General features: G+C 44.4%; 1 protein-coding gene across 3 annotated transcripts in view; it reads left to right on the top strand.

Moving 5' to 3' along the window:
- Nucleotides 1–16594, top strand: part of LOC137317881 (collagen alpha-1(XV) chain-like) — a 278899-nt gene that overhangs the window by 153716 nt on the left and 108589 nt on the right. For all 3 annotated transcript variants that reach the window (XM_067980899.1, XM_067980902.1, XM_067980893.1), the window contains exons 12-14: nt 2326–2397; nt 5575–5637; nt 13998–14147. In XM_067980899.1, the coding sequence (XP_067837000.1) occupies nt 2326–2397; nt 5575–5637; nt 13998–14147 (285 nt within the window). The remainder of the gene's footprint in view (nt 1–2325; nt 2398–5574; nt 5638–13997; nt 14148–16594) is intronic.

Genomic DNA, 16594 nt, shown 5'->3' with positions numbered 1-16594 from the left:
TGTTCTTTGGATTGTTAGTCAAGGCCTCTGGATTACTTGTCCAGGAACATAACCACTACACTACTGTGAGGATGCAGAGTGTATAATGTGGTGTATTTCAATCTTAGAAGGAACAAAAGAGAAAAATTCAGAGTAACAATGACTATGAAGTGGCTTGATCAAATTAAACCATCCACTATGTCAAACCCAATGCTCTTCCCTGGTTTTCTGCTGCTGAACACATATCAAATAGTAAAAATCCTGCATTAACCCTTAAGCTGCCAACAGCTGTGGTGAATTGGCATGCCTGTTCTGGACAATTATTAAAATTTTCAGCTCACAAGCTAGGACATGACAGTGATAAAGTTATTGTAATAACACAAGTAGGCTGCTGCTGTAATATTAACCTGTTACAATTAGAATAAACGCAGAACAATTTAAAGCATTCATTTCAACAATTTTCTCCTGCTCTCCTTTTACCCCCCATTCCTTCTCTTTGTCCCTGTCCTCTTATTATTAATTTAACTTTACAGTTTTTCTAACCAATATATAACTCATTGAATATTTTAGCTATTTTTCTGAATTTAGGTTAAATTCAACAAGGCCCCACTCCAGACATGGAGCCTCACTAAAAGAGAGCACAGATTGGAGGTTCAGGCCTTATTACTGTTGCACTATCACTGCCGAGTGACCCTGTGGGTTGGGCCCTTTTGCCTCTGCGAATCCAAGAGAGCCCATTGTTCATTTTGGCTCTGATTGGCTGGGAAACTGATCCCAAAGGCCAGTTCTGCTCAGCCAATTAAGCCCCAGGAGTCTAATAACTGACATGGTGTTAGAGGGTAGGTGTTCTTATTTACAAATCAATAAGGTTTTTATACATTAAATATCGGGTATCACACTGTTATTAAGTATACAGTACATGTAATAGTGGTTAAATATATACTTAAAAGGTTAATACAACCAGACCTAATGATGCTTTAGTTGGGGATTCAAACGTGTTACAGTTCTGAGCTCAGTATCTGAGGCCTTTACGAATCCAACTACTTATTACAAACACCTAGTTTTTATAAGTTTCTCTTACTCCTTCCATGTGACAATCCACATGTTTGTGCATTACATAATTATGTAACAGTTAAATTACACTCCATATAAGGAGAATTTAATTGACTTATCCCTTATCAATAACTTTAGTTTTAACAAGTTCTTTTTCCGTAGACCGGCACTTAAGTTATTTAATTGATAGTTTCACTCTTGTTACATATAATTGCTATTCCACCAAGTTAAACTTTTAGTTTTAAGTCTGTCTTTGATTCAATGCCTTTCTACACCAATCTCCTGCTTCTATAGAAACACCAATTAAAAAGAATGATGTGTTCTCAGATCACTTCCTTTTGCAGAACTAACTGTTTTTCCTGTACTTGTTAAAGTTCTTTGAAATATATAAAACAGTATTCACCAGCATTTCTTTTAATTAGGTTTACTGAAATTGAGGCCAATAGCATAGGTGCATTTAAGGGGAAGCTAGAAAAACACATGAGGGAGAAAGTATTGGAAGGGTATCCTGGTAAGGTTAGATGAAGAGTGGTGGGAGGAGGCTTGTGTGGAGTGTAAACACTGGCATGGACCATTTGGGCCAAATGGCCTGTTTCTGTGCTGTACATTCTATGTAATTCTACGTAAATGACTAAACTGACCATTGCTTTAAGGTCAGCCCTGGATCATTAGCCCAGTGTTACTTTAAATTGACTTAAACTTCCCTGCTTAACAGGCAGAGGCTAAAGGTTAACATTACTACAGTATAAAGAAAAATCAAAAGCATTGTAACATTAGCAGACTTCAGGACAACCTGATTAACCCTTTCCTTACAATGGCCCACACTTATGATTTGATTTTTCACCCATTGTTGGACAAAATATCGCACCTCCCTCCCCAGCTATGTTTAGACGCCATCTCCATCAACAGTCGTACGATATACTTAGAGCAAAGATGCATTATATAAAACCTCTACTTCAGTTTAAAGGTTCCTCGCATGAATAATACCATACAGAGAAAATGGACTTAAATTTACAACGAATGCTATTTCACAAAGGGACAAAAACATACTTTAATCCTAATTAAAAGCAGTTACAGTCTGAGCAGCTGGTTTCCTAACCACGCATTAGTTCAGAGAAATGTTTATGTGCATGAGAAGTTAAATGCAGTAAGGATTCCAGATGGAAAGATACTGTGCTAGTAGTGAGCTGTTGAGCAGAAATCCCTCCTGTTGAGTTTGTGTTACCTTGCTTTCTCAGCTACTGCTGTATTTTATGTTGTGGTAGATTACTTACTATCTTTCTCTCCCCTCAGGGCAATCCTGGGCTTTCCGGTTCACCAGGCCCCCCTGGTCCTCCTGGTCTACCTGGTCCACCACACAGGCTTGTAAGTAAAGATCAGTACACATTTAATGAACGGCTTGGGCCTTGATTTTTCTGACCAAACCTTTTCTTCTACTACGTAGTTGTTTATTTATGTAAATCTGCTAAAAAAATATTCATGGTGCACATAGAATCTACAATAAAAGACTCTTCTGTTCAAAAGAAAATTAGCTTATCGGTACTTTTCAGTGTCGGTTGGGCTCAGTTGGTAGGACTCTCGTTTCTGGGTAAGAAGGTTGTGGGTTCAAGCCCCAGTGACAGGCTTGAGCACATAATCTAGGCTGGCAGTTCAGTGCAGTCCTAAGGGAGTACTGCAATGTCGGAAATACCTTCTTTCAGGTGAGATATTAAACCGAGGCATCAAATGGATGTAAAAGATCCCAGGGCACTATTGGAAGAAGAGCAGGGAGTTCTTCCGAGTGTCCTGGCCAACATTCTTCCCTCAGCCAACACCATTCGTTTGCTGTTTGTTGTATCTTGCACTGTAAACAGTAATCCTTTGATTGTAAATGGCTTTTCGATGTCCTGAGGACTTAATAAGATGGTATGTGAATATGAGTTAATTCTTTGTTTAATTACATTGATCTTCACTAGAGTCCAAATGGGTTTATTTGTCTATAGATTCATCTTATACTTGTTAAAAGATAGACATAGACAGGTAAATTTTCTGACTGTGTGCTCCCTGCACAGAGATTTGCCTTCTGGGAACACATAACCCAGAAATTGAATACATGCAGCCCATAATTTTCCAGCCATTATGAATGGAAAGTCATGGCCTGTGCCTGCATGATTTCCCAATACTTGCTCCCAGTGGACAATGCCGTACTCTGGGAGCACACAGTCGGTTAACTGACCCCAGGATGTATCTATAATATATGGCTGGGGATTTCCTCAAATCTGCTCCCGCTGCGCCACCGGAAGTGCAGTGGAAAGCCCATTACGCACGTAAATAAAGGTTTCCTGCGAAGTTAAGGCAGTGGAGCAGGAGCAGGTCCAAGGAAATTCCCAGCTTACATCTGGTATTTAACTCAAAGTTACTCCTTGGTTCATCATCTGGCACCTTTCATAATTTCCACATATGTCAAAAGTTTGATGTCTGCCACTTCAAAGTTTTAAACCTTTTTTGGCTTAAACAATTCAGTAAATTCATGGGATGGGTTGAGATGAAAAAGGCCCTTCAGTTAATTTGATCACATAACAGGGCGTGGGGTCGGGAAGAGAGGCCATCGCTAGAGATGCTCTGGCTACAATTGGATAGGAATGAGTGGAACCAAGCAAGGGCAGTCCCACTGAACTGGACAACGGAGGAAAGGCATTGGAGGAATGTGATGTGGTCGACTATGACAAAGGCCACAGAGAGGGCGAGGAGGGATAATGCATCACGAGCAAAGTTACAGAGGGGATCATTGTGACTTACATTAGGGCCGTTTCAGTACAGTGGCAAGGACGGAAACCTGATTGGAAAGATTCAAACAGGAAGTTGCGGGAAAGATGGAAGTGAATTTGGGAGGCAACAACACGTTCAGGAACTTTGGAGAGGAATGGGGCGGTAGTTTTCAAGGACAGTGGGGTTGAGGGTTGAATATTTGAGGAGTAGGATGATGGCAACAGTTTTGAAAGGAAGGAGGGCCGTGCCTGAGGAGAGGAAACCATTTGCAATGTCACCTAGCACTGAGACCAGGAAGGGAAGTTAGGTGGTCAGCAGTTTAGTGGGAATGGGGTCAAGGGAGCAGGAGGTGGATCTCATGGACAAAATGAGCTTGGAGTGGGCATGAGGGAAGTATGGAGAGTTATTAGATAAAGATTTGGGTTCAGGACTAAGGCAGGGGAGCCTTGGGGGGGTTTGGTTTGGTGGGCTAGGGAAAGGGAGGGATGCGGCAGAGTGGATGGTCTCAATCTTAGTGACAAAGAAGTTTGTGAGCTCCTTGCACCTTTTGCTGGAGGTGAGGGTGGAAAGGGCAGGGAAGAGGGGTTCAAGGAGACGATTGGTAGTGGAGAAAAGAAACCCGGGGGTTATCTTTGCTATCAAGGATGATCCTGGTGTAGTGAGTAGTTTTGGCAGAGGAGAGCAGAACCCGATAGTGTTTGATGTGGTCCAGCCAGGTCTGGCGATGGACGGTTAAACCAGTTGTGTGCCAGATACACTTACATCTGCGCCCCTTGGACTTGAGGGAGCGAAGATAGGGGCCATACCAGTGAGAACGACCAGGGTGGGAGAGAATACAGGTTTTACTGGAAACAATTGCATCAAAAGTGGAGGTAAGGGAGTGGTTGAGCAGATTGGCAGCTGCAGAAGAATTGTTGCAAATGGAGGGCCAGAAGCTAGGCAGTTGGGAGCTTGAAAGTGCCATTGGAAATTACTTGCAGAGTTTATTCCGTGGTGGATGCAGAAGCAATTGGGTTAGGGAGTAGGTCGGAGGAGGTGGGTGGTGAGGGATACAAGGAAGTGGTTGGAGATGGCCTTGTCTGTGATTGAGACGATGGGACTAAAGAGGTCACGGGAGATGGAAAGGTCAAGGGGGTGGCCGTGGTTATAGATAGGAGAGTTTAAATGCAGGGAGAGGTTACAGGAGGACAGTGAAATCAGAGGAGTGGGGGGCGAAGTGAGTTGAGATGGAGATTGAAATCACTGAAGATGAGGAGTTGCTCATTTCAAAGGATGAGAGAGGAAAGCAGTGGGGATATCTCAGTGAGAAACTCAAAGTGGGGCTTGGGGGGACGGCAGAGATTTTAAAGGAGAGGCGCGAGGGGTGGAACAAGGTGAGGTGTTCAAAGAAGGAGAAGGTGCCAGAGAAGAGGAGGGAGATACCGAGGTAAGACTTGGTGATAAAGGCCACACCGCCACCGCAGGGGTTTGGGCAGGAGCAGGTGGAAAGTATAGCAAGGTGGGAGGCTTCAGTAAGAGGCAAGGTGTCACCACTCGTGAGCCAACGTCAGTGTATAAAATTTTCAGCCTGTATCAACAGGGGTCACAGACAGCACTGTGATATGCTTCCCGATTAAATATGTATACATATTGACGTATTGGATAGAGTGATGAAGCAAATCAGGTCAAAGGGCAGTGTTATCATGCAAAGAAATTAAACATTTAAAAACTGTAGATTGTGAAAATATTGGGCATGTCCAGATGTCAGGTCACTAGCTTTTGATTTTATTATTTTTCTCTTTTCTCACCCTGCAGAATACCCTCGATGCTGAAGGTTCAGGTTTTGATGATATTGACAATGACATGGAGATAATTCGAGTAAGTGTCTCACTCTGACAATATACAGGGTATATTTGCCAAGTTCTGCAGCCTCACAGTGGTGACTGCAGGTTGAGAATCAGGGCTAGCATGTTATTGCTCTATCTCCAACTCATGCTAGTGTCTAGCAAGGCTCTAGGCTCACAGTTTCTCATATTAAATCAGTATTTTGAAGGAACGGGTGGGAGACCCGGGGTCGGGCAGCACTGGGATGGGGTCTCCAGGAACACTGGATTGGAAGTTTTATGGAACACTGGGAGAAGGGTCTTGGGATCTGGGATCATTAAGGATGGAGGTCCGCGGGTCTGGGAGTTTTGGGATTGCGGCCTGGAATTTGTGGACACTGCGATGGGGTCGTGAGAAGGAAGTCCGGGGCGAACAATCCTGGGCGTTCAGGAGGTGTACGGGGAGGGGATTTCTGAATATTTGGGGCCAGAGTCTGGCATTAATTGGGGTTGCTGGCTTTTGGCAGTAATGGGCGACAGCAGGGTTCAGCAACTTTGTGAGCGGGGGCGGGGGTGGGGGGAGCGCGGTGGTGGTGGGAGTCAGAAGAGTGGGACCCAAAATGCCCTCGGCCCCTTTTGAACAACCAGGCCCAAACCCCCACTGCATTCCCACCTTGAAGCTTCCATCTGCAAACCATTTGCACTCTGAAGTATCCCCCTATCTTTTTGCCCATCGCCAGCCAGTTACTGTCTTTATATTCCTGCCTTAAAACATTAAAGGGGAGATTTTCCCGCTTCTTAAAATAACAGATGACAGCCGCACACATTTTCTCAATATGGGATCCCGACATGAGGAGCACAGAAGTGGAAAATTACCCGTTAATGCACTATTAGTTTGCAGACTACATTCTTTAAGAAATATAATTATCCAGAAACAAACTAAATTACTTCATAAAACGCTCATAAGTTCATTGTTTACACAGTTTCTAAGTTCTTATTTTTTAAAAATTCCTCAAGCCTCAAATATGATGCAGAAGATAATTTTTTAATTGAATGTATAGAACCAAAATAAAGAAGTGATTGGCTAAAAAAAATCTATTCTCAATAAACAATGGCTTTGATTTCTTTTGTAACCATCAATAAAGAATCCACGACAAGAGGTATTGCCTCTCGCAGCTGTTCTCTGTGAGGGGTTCATAACAAAAAAACGAAAGTGTTAATGCATTAAATAAATGTCATCACTTGGTTTGAAAATTGAATTTCCAATTTCTTTCAAAGTCTTTTGGACAAAGCAAAGAAACTCAAATCCCCACAGAATGAAGGGACGCACAGTTCTACCCTTTAAATCTTGTTAATGCACGGATTACATGCTAGGAAATTCTGTAACCTGCACATGCTCACAGTGTATGATGTGATTGAAGGCACTCAAACTGTTGAGGTAAAAATGCTCCTTTCAAAGCCTATGTGTTTGAGACAGGCCGAGAGTTTGAAGTAAAATCTTTAACGAGGACATAAAAGACAAAGTGAGTAAATTTGATCGTGTTATTGGAAAATATATAATTTTTAATTTGTTTTTAAAAAGACAATATATTGGACATTAGACATTTTTTTTTATTTGTTCATGGGATGTGGGCGCATTGGCGAGGCCAGAATTTATTGCCCATCCCTAATTGCCCTTGAGAAAGTGGTGGTGAGCCGCCTTCTTGAACCGCTGCAGTCCGTGTGGTGACGGTTCTCCCACAGTGCTGTTAGGAAGGGAGTTCCAGGATTTTGACCCAGCGACGATGAAGGAACGGCGATATATTTCCAAGTCAGGATGGTGTGTGACTTGGAGGGGAGCATGCAGGTAGTGTTATCCTGCTGCCCTTGTCCTTCTAGGTGGTAGAGGTCATGGGTTTGGGAGGTGCTGTCAAAGAAGCCTTGGCGAGTTGCTGCAGTGCATCCTGTAGATGGTACACACTGCGGCCACCGTGCGCTGGTGGTGAAGGAAGTGAATGTTTGGGGTGGTGGATGGGGTGCCAATCAAGCGGGCTGCTTTGTCCTGGATGGTGTCGAGCTTCTTGAGTGTTGTTGGAGCTGCACTCATCCAGTCAAGTGGAGAGTATTCCATCACACTCCTGACTTGTGCCTTGTTGATGGTGGAAAGGCTTTGGGGAGTCAGGAGGTGAGTCACTCGCCACAGAATACCCAGCCTCTGACCTGGTCTTGTAGCCACAGCATTTATGTGGCTGGTCCAGTTAAGTTTCTGGTCAATGGTGACCCCCAGGATGTTGATGGTGGGGGGTTCGGTGATGGTCATGCCGTTGATTGTCAAGGGGAGGTGGTTAGACTCTCTCTTATTGGAGATGTTCATTGCCTGGCTCTTGTCTGGCGCGAATGCGACACTGCCCTGAGGAACTCCTGCAGCAATGTCTTGGGGCTGAGATGATAGGCCTCCAACAACCATTACCATCTTCCTTTGTGCTAGGTACGACTCCAGCCACTGGAGAGTTTTCCCCCTGATTCCCATTGACTTCAGTTTTACTAGGGCTCCTTGATGCCACACTCAGTCAAATGCTGCCTTGATGTCAAGGGCAATCATTCTGCTGCTGCTGATGACCCACAGTGCCGCATGGATGCCCCATTTTGAGCTGCTAGATGTGTTCTGAATCTATCCCATTTAGCACGGTGGTAATGCCACACAAGACGTTGGATGGTGTCCTCAGTGTGAAGACAGGACTTTGTCACCACAAGGACTGTGCGGTGGTCATTCCTACCAATATTGTCATGGACAGATGCATCTGCGACAGGTAGATTGGTGAGGACGAGGTCAAGTAAGTTTTTCCCTCGTGTTGGTTCACTCACCACCTGCCGTAGGCCGAGTCTGGCAGCTTTGTCCTTCAGGACTCAGCCAGCTCAGTCAGTAGTGGTGCTACTGAGCCACTTTTGGTGATGGACATTGAAGTCCCCCACCCAGAGTACATTCTGTGCCCTTGCTACCCTCAGTGCTTCCTCCAAGTGGTGCTCATCATGGAGGAGGACTGATTCATCAGTTGAGGGAGGGCGGTAGGTGGTAATCAGCAGGAGATTTCCTTGCCCATGTTTGACCTGATGCCATGAGATTTCATGATGTCCAGAGTTAATGTTGAGGACTCCCAGGGCCACTAACTCGTGACTGTATATCACTGTACCGCCAGTGGGACAGGAATCTGGAATGTTGGCTGAAAGGTATGATGCAGTGAGTATGGCTATGTCAGGCTGTTGCTTGACTAGTCTGTGGGACAGCTCTCCCAATTTTGGCACAAGCCCCCAGACCTTAGTGAGGAGGACTTTGCAAGGTCGAACTGGGCTTGGTTTGCCGTTGTCGTGTCCGGTGCCTAGTGGTCCGATGCCGGGTCGTCCGTCTGGTTTTATTCTTACTGTGATTTTTTGTGGCGAGATTGTACAACTGAGTGGCTTGTTAGGCCATTTCAGAGGGTGATTAAGAATCAACCACATTGCTGTGGGTCTGGAGTCACATATAGGCCAGACCGAGTAAGGACGGCAGGTTTCCTTCCCTGAAGGACATTAGTGAACCAGATGGGTTTTTACGACAATCTGGTAGTTTCATGGCCACCATTACTGATACTAGTTTTTTTTTATTCCAGACTTTATTTAATTAACTGAATTTAAATTCCCCACCTGCCGTGGCTCATGACTCCGGATTATTAGTCCAGGCCTCTGGATTACTAGTCCAGTAAAATAACCACTATGCTACCGTACCCTCGCCCTCTGCTATTCTGCTGTAACCATTTATAACTCCTTTGGACCCATCTTTTGTTTCTAAATTGTTTCTAGATTGGAAAATTGCACATGTCACTCCGCTTTTTAAGAAAGGAGAGAGAGGGAAACCGGAGAATTATAGACCAGTTAGTCTAACATCTGTTGTGGGGAAATTGCTGGAGCCTACAATTAAGGATAGGGTGACTGAACACCTCGAGAATTTTCAGTTAATCAGGGAGAGCCAGCATGGATTTGTGAAAGGTAGGTCGTGTCTGACAAACCTGATTGAATTTTTTGAAGAGGTGACTAAAGTAGTGGACAGGGGAATGTCAATGGATGTTATTTATATGGACTTCCAGAAGGCATTTGATAAGGTCCCACATAAGAGACTGTTAGCTAAGTTAGAAGCCCATGGAATCGAGGGAAAAGTACGGACTTGGTTAGGAAATTGGCTGAGCGAAAGGCGACAGAGAATAGGGATAATGGGTAAGTACTCACATTGGCAGGATGTGACTACTGGAGTCCCACAGGAATGTGTCTTGGGGCCTCAATTATTCACAATATTTATTAACGACTTAGATGAAGGCATAGAAAGTCTCATATCTAAGTTTGCCGATAACACAAAGATTGGTGGCATTGTAAGCAGTGTAGATGAAAACATAAAATTACAAAGCGATATTGATAGATTAGGTGAATGGGCAAAACTGTGGCAAATGGAATTCAATGTAGACAAATGTGAGGTCATCCACTTTGGATCAAAAAAGGATAGAACAGGATACTTTCTAAATGGTAAAAAGTTAAAAACAGTGGATGCCCAAAGGGACTTGGGGGTTCAGGTACATAGATCATTGAAGTGTCATGAACAGGTGCAGAGAATAATCAATAAGGCTAATGGAATGCTGGTCTTTATATCTAGAGGACTGGAGTACAAGGGGGCAGAAGTTATGCTGCAGCTATACAAAACCCTGGTTAGACCGCACCTGGAGTACTGTGAGCAGTTCTGGGCACCGCACCTTCGGAAGGACATATTGGCCTTGGAGGGAGTGCAGCGTAGGTTTACTAGAATGATACCCGGACTTCAAGGATTAAGTTACGAGAAGAGATTACACAAATTGGGGTTGTATTCTCCAGAGTTTCGAAGGTTATGGGGTGATCTGATCGAAGTTTATAAGATATTAAGGGGAACAGATAGGGTGGATAGAGAGAAACTATTTCCGCTGGTTGGGGATTCTAGGAGTAGGGGGCACAGTCTAAAAATTAGAGCCAGACCTTTCAGGAGTGAGATTGGAAAACATTTCTGCACACAAAGGGTGGTAGAAGTTTGGAACTCTCTTCCGCAAACGGCAATTGATACTAGCTCAATTGCTAATTTTAAATGTGAGATGGATAGCTTTTTGGCAACCAAAGGTATTAAGGGATATGGGCCAAAGGCAGGTATATGGAGCTAGATCACAGATCAGCCATGATCTTATCAAATGGCAGAGCAGACACGAGGGGCTGAATGGCCTACTCCTGTTCCTATGTTCCTATAAGTGTCCCATTATCACCCCATTTTGCCTTGCACCATCATCACTTTTATCACTTACTCACTCCTGCTCTCCACCCTATCACGGACCTTAGTCAAGGGAAGGGTGGGGCCGACAAGGGTCCAAAAAGGAGATCTACTTGTGGAGGCAGAGGGCATGGCTGAGGTACCAAACTAGTATTTTGCATCTGTCTTCACTAAATAAGAGGATGCTGCCAATATCACAGTGAAGGAGGAGATAGTAGAGGAATTGGATAGGATAAAAGTAGATAAAGTGAAGGTCCTTAAAAGTTTGGCAGTAGATAAGTCACCCGGTCCAGGTGGGATGCATCCTAGGTTCCTGAGGGAAGTCTTCAGATGTTAGTGAGGAGGACTTTGCAGGGTCGACTGGGCTTGGTTTGCCTTTGTCATGTCCGTTGCCTAATGGTTCTATGCTGGGTGGTCCGTCTGGTTTTATTCTTATTGTGACTTTCTGTAGCGAGATTGTACAACTGAGTGGCTTAGTAAGCCATTTCTGAGGGCGATTAAGAATCAACCACATTGCTGTGGGTCTGGAGTCACATATTGGCCAGACCGGGTAAGGAGGGCAGGTTTCCTTCCCTAAAGGACACTCGTGAACCAGATGGGTTTTTATGACAATCGGCTAGTTTCATGGCCACCATTACTGATACTAGTTGGCGCAATGTGCAGACCAAGCTCCGCCCCCTTTCGGCCCTGCCTGACACGTTCAGTGAGTGACTAGTTGCAGCTCCGCAAGGCGCTTATCCCCACAGCCCAGGTCTGTACATCCCTCTCCCCAGGGGAAGAAGCGAGGATAAGTTCTTTCTTCAAGACAAACGAGGCTCATCTGGGAATAGAAATAAGAAGAGAAATAATCATTAAAAATAAATATCCATCTCCTTTTAAAAGCACTAGACCGTGCTCCCCGCCAGCACTTACATGTGGCAGGTGGGGCAGCAGTGGCGGTGGGGGCGGGGAAATGGGGAGCCCAGGGCAGGGACTGCAGCGGTTCAAGAAGGCAGCTCACCACCACCTACTCAAGGGCAATTAGGGATGGGCAATAAATGCTGGCCTCGCCAGCGACGCCCACATCCCATGAACGAATAAAAAAACATGATGCTAGACTTTGCTACCCGATTTTGACCCCTTTTCTACCACTATTGTTCATGTTAAAGGGGCCTAACACTCCGGGACACCCAAAAAACTGGGCCCCACAAATTTAGCAATGGGACCAATGCCTGCAGAGATTGGGCGCAGGTCATCCCACTGCTAAATTGGCATCTGTTTTACGCCCACAAAAGGCGCAATGCATACCAATTTCTACCTCTTCATTTCAATACAGCACACACATGTCTACCCTTACCGAGGAGTTTGGTATCTACAGTGCCCCTCGTGAGACCGTAAAACCCCCACCCCCACAGGTCCTGAGTGAATTAAAGGGCTGGTTAGATTTTGTTTTTTCAAGCAACTATCTAATTATTCCGTTTGAAAGGAGTTTCTGGACTCTTCAACAAAGGTTTGTGGCCGACAATTCCACATCCTAACTACTTTCTTTACATAGAAGGTAGATGAATTCTCTGCCACAAGCCATTGATGAAGCAGAGTCCATAAATTCTTTTTAAAAGGGAATTAGATAGTTGTTTGAAAAAGAGGACTATTAAAGGGTGTGGGGAACGAGCAGGAGAGGGGGATTGGACTGGGTGGCTCATGTGGAGAAAAACATCGGCACAGACCAAATGGCCTGATTCTGTGCTGGAACATTCTCTCATTCTATTCTGTGAATTCTGCAAGGAAACCAGGCGTAGTCATGAAGACAACTCCGAACTGGAACCTTCAAAGGGTCCTCTGTTCATAGCTGTTTCGTTTTAAAAATCTCTCGGCATAATCTTCTTACCAATGGATTACTTCCAGGTCATTCAGTTCAAATGCTGAAACCTTTCAGTCAGCTACAGTGTAACAGGGTCTTTTAAAAAATGAATTCATTCTTAGGATGTGGGCATCGCTGGCAAGGCCAGCATTTATTGCCCGTCCCTAGTTACAGCTGAGTGGCTTGCCCACTGCCCACTTCAGAGGGCAGTTAAGAGTCAGCCATGTTGGTGTGGGACTGGGGTCACATGTAGGCCAGACCAGGGTAAGGTCAGCAGGTTTTCTTCCCTGAAAAATATTAATGATCCAGTTGGGTTTTTACGACAATCCAACAGCTTCATGAGCACTTTTACTAGTGATTGAATTAATTGGGGCTGGGGGTGAAGGCAGTGCTCATGCTTGTGTTATCTGTTGGAATATTGCACATTAGAGCATTTCAACTCAACCTTCTCATCCACTAGTCCCCCAAATATTCCCACTGTCCCAGGCCATAGAGGTCCACCAAAATATTGTCCTGTTGTTTATTCTATTATGTGCCAGAGCTGAATCCCAAAAGATAGGGAGGAAACTTTACTGTAGAAAATTAAAAACCATAAACTAATTTCTTATAATATTCAAAAGTAGGCAGTTTTGCATTCCTTGATCTGTTTTCCCTTTCTGTAGCTTTATTATAGTATCGATCTCTTTCATTAAATGTTCAGTCACTTCTCTTTGAGATTTGAGTTTTGCCATAAAAAGCACAATTCCATAATCCGATGCTTGCAGGGATTGCACGTTGGGAAATCGTGGGAGCACTGGACCACAGGATCATCCCTAAAGTTACCAGCTGGGATATGTTATCTTACTTTGTTTTCATTCATTCTCGGGATGTGGGCATCACAGGCAAGACCAGCATTTATTGCCCATCCCTAGTTGCCCTTGAGAAAGTGGTGGCATGCCTTCTTCCTGAAACACTGGTAGTGGTTTTGTACAACTGAGTGGCTTGCTAGACTACTTCAGAGGGCAGTTATGAGACATCCATGTTGGTATGGGACTGGAGTCACATATACACCAGACCAGGTAAGGATGGCAGGTTTATGAACCAGTTGGGTTTTTAATTCAGCAGCTTCACAATAACAGCATTTTATTTCCAGATTTTTTAAACTGAATTCAAATTCTCAAACTATCATGGTGGGATTTGAACTCACCTTCTCTGGATTATTAGTCCAGAGCCTCTGGATTACTAGAACCAGTAACATAACCACCGTACTACAAGTTTAGTGGTGTGCCTCTCTGTTTTCTAGGGTCTTCCTGGGCCGCCAGGCCCTCCAGGGTTGCCTGGACCACCAGGTATCCCAGCTCAATCAGAAGTGATGAATCCAAACATTGTTGGCTCCCCAGGACCACGTGGTCCCCCTGGTCAACCTGGTCAAGATGGTAGATTGGGTGAGCCGGTAAGTAAATACCACTTTACATCTTTCTTAACTGTTGATTGGCTTTCCTATTACTGCTTTTATTTCTGACTTGTACCTGATATCAATCCCCTGTCGTATTGACGTGCTCTGACTTTAAAATTTTACAGGTGTTTGATGAGGGATTTAGCGGTTCTGGTGAGGTATTCAGCTGGCTCGTTCAGATCCATCACACTCCTAAATGCACTGATCCTATACAAGCAGGCTGAAGAGGCAGTTTTTTTTTAATAGTAAAAAAAAATTCAGCCTGTTTCGTTCACCATGTTTCTGGCTCTTAACACTGACCTGCATTGTTGTGGTATTCTGCTATATCATGCATGCGTTCTGCATTAATCTGGCAAAGTGCTCATTGTGCTGCGTGATAAAGTGCAGTCACATATAGGGGACAGGCTTGTGGGAGATAACGGTTCTTTGTACTTGTAAACATAAGACCACAATGTATGGGTTCTAACAGGTAACGTAATTAAACATGCCTATATATACTCACAGACACATTTTGAGCAATGTTGAACATTAACTTTGCAATATTATATCCAGTTTGGCAAAGCTCGCCAAATTTAGGTCAGTGTTCCTGAACGAGGGGAAATGTTTCAGCTGGGACCCTTCGTCAGAGCCTGAGACTGTTTGTTTTTAAGAGAGAGTATGAGGCTTTTTGAATAGTAAGTACTTCTCTTTCTCCCCCACCCCCTAACCCCAGCCAAAAATTTCCTCCCCCTTTAACTTGCCTCCATTTGGTTCCGTCACAATCACAGACATCAAATGTGTCTCAGCAGTTTCACTCCAGATCCTCTTTTCCTTCTCTTTGCAAATTTATTGCTTTTCACTCTAACCCTCAGAAATGTGATCCCTCTTATCCTTGCAACTCCCCCTATTGCCCTTACACGGCTATTTCCTAAAGTTATTTAAGTTGCTGGTTAACTTCCAAGTTCTCCATCACCTTGGACTTCTAGCCTAATCCATAACCCCAGTAAGGTTTTGACCTTTGACATAGGCTGCTCTTGCCTATGATAAACACCCCAGGAATGCTTTGGTGACCCCTTTGTCATCGTCTCGTAAATCTCCAAAACCTTGAATAAAGTCTGGCACCATAAACTTTCAAAGAAATTACCATCATGTGGTCTCACTGCCAGACGTTGGCCGTGAATTTCCACAGGATTCTGTCACGATCTCCCACCGTAACTTCGTTGGAAGATTGGCGCAAACCCTAGAGATACAGTGTAAATGGCCATTTCTTCACTGGGTTCTGCCGCAGAAATCCTAGGTGCTTATATTTATGGGCCTCTTTCCTCTTAAACTGCTTTGTCTGCAGGAGTTCCCTAAAGCTCTGTCCTCTCTCCTGTCATGTTCCTTCTTCACATTAATGTCTTCCTAAAGTCTTGATCCAGCCCTACCAAATCTACTGTTGATTCCTCAGGGCATTCACCAACTTCCTTCAGATTACACACCTTCACGTTACACAACTTTCATTCGTCTTGTAGTCCAATGCTGAATCAGTGCATTTTCATCCCCTGCACGCCCTTCAATGGAGCAGTAAAGATATTGATTCTTTCCATTTTTCAAAGCGCACGCCCAGATTTTCCTCTTTTGCCGTAGTTTAAACCTGAATGGCTATGGCCGGGATTTAGACAAACTCAAATGGAAGTAATGAGCATCACTAAAGATGCAGATTTGGATGGGTGTAGTGAGCATCCTAGTGGTTGGAACAGAAAACTGCATGCAAGTGAAATTTAAAGGGACAGGGACAATTAAAGGGGAGTGTCCTAATAGGGTGCCAAAAATTCTGAAAGCTTTTGGAGAGTCTTAAAAATCCATTAGCAGTCTTTGCCGAGGCTCAAAGGTCAGGGGACGAACAAGATGCAGGTACGAAAAGAAACCAAGTTGCAGGTATGAGCCTGTAGGTGAGTGATGGAGCAGTCCAGTGCCTGACCCACTGGTTGCTGGAGGGGAGGTGGTGCTTTTTTGAGCTGGTTTTGAAGGTGGTTCTATATCTGACTCTCTGCTGACCTGTGAAGGTAGTTCACTGCAGTCATTGCCAGGTAGGTGTGCCAGGGTCTGGAGAAATGTCAGGTGGCACGTTGCCAGGTGCAGCAAATCAGGCCAGGCTGGATGGCCATTGCCACCCTGGAATGGCTTCTTTAGTGCCACTGAAAGCATGTGATTGGATGCGCATCCAACATTGCAGTTAGTCAGGCTAACTCATATATCCTAGTGTGAAATTGGCAGCTTCCATTGAAAAAAAGCATCTCTGTCTACCAAAATATAGTCTGGCAACTTCTGTATACAATTGTAGATGTGCGGGTACTGGTAAGTGGCACAGAGCACCTTTGAACAACTTGACTTGCTTGGCATCCCTCCATGGGTCCTCTTCTTCCAACCTTGTGAGACAGGGAAATTCCCATTGGGAAGCCCAGTGATATCAGTAATGGTTC

This window comes from Heptranchias perlo, chromosome 3, assembly GCF_035084215.1.
Source record: "Heptranchias perlo isolate sHepPer1 chromosome 3, sHepPer1.hap1, whole genome shotgun sequence".
Taxonomy (NCBI): Eukaryota; Metazoa; Chordata; class Chondrichthyes; order Hexanchiformes; family Hexanchidae; genus Heptranchias; species Heptranchias perlo.
This window is presented reverse-complemented; position numbering and strand designations above follow the sequence as displayed.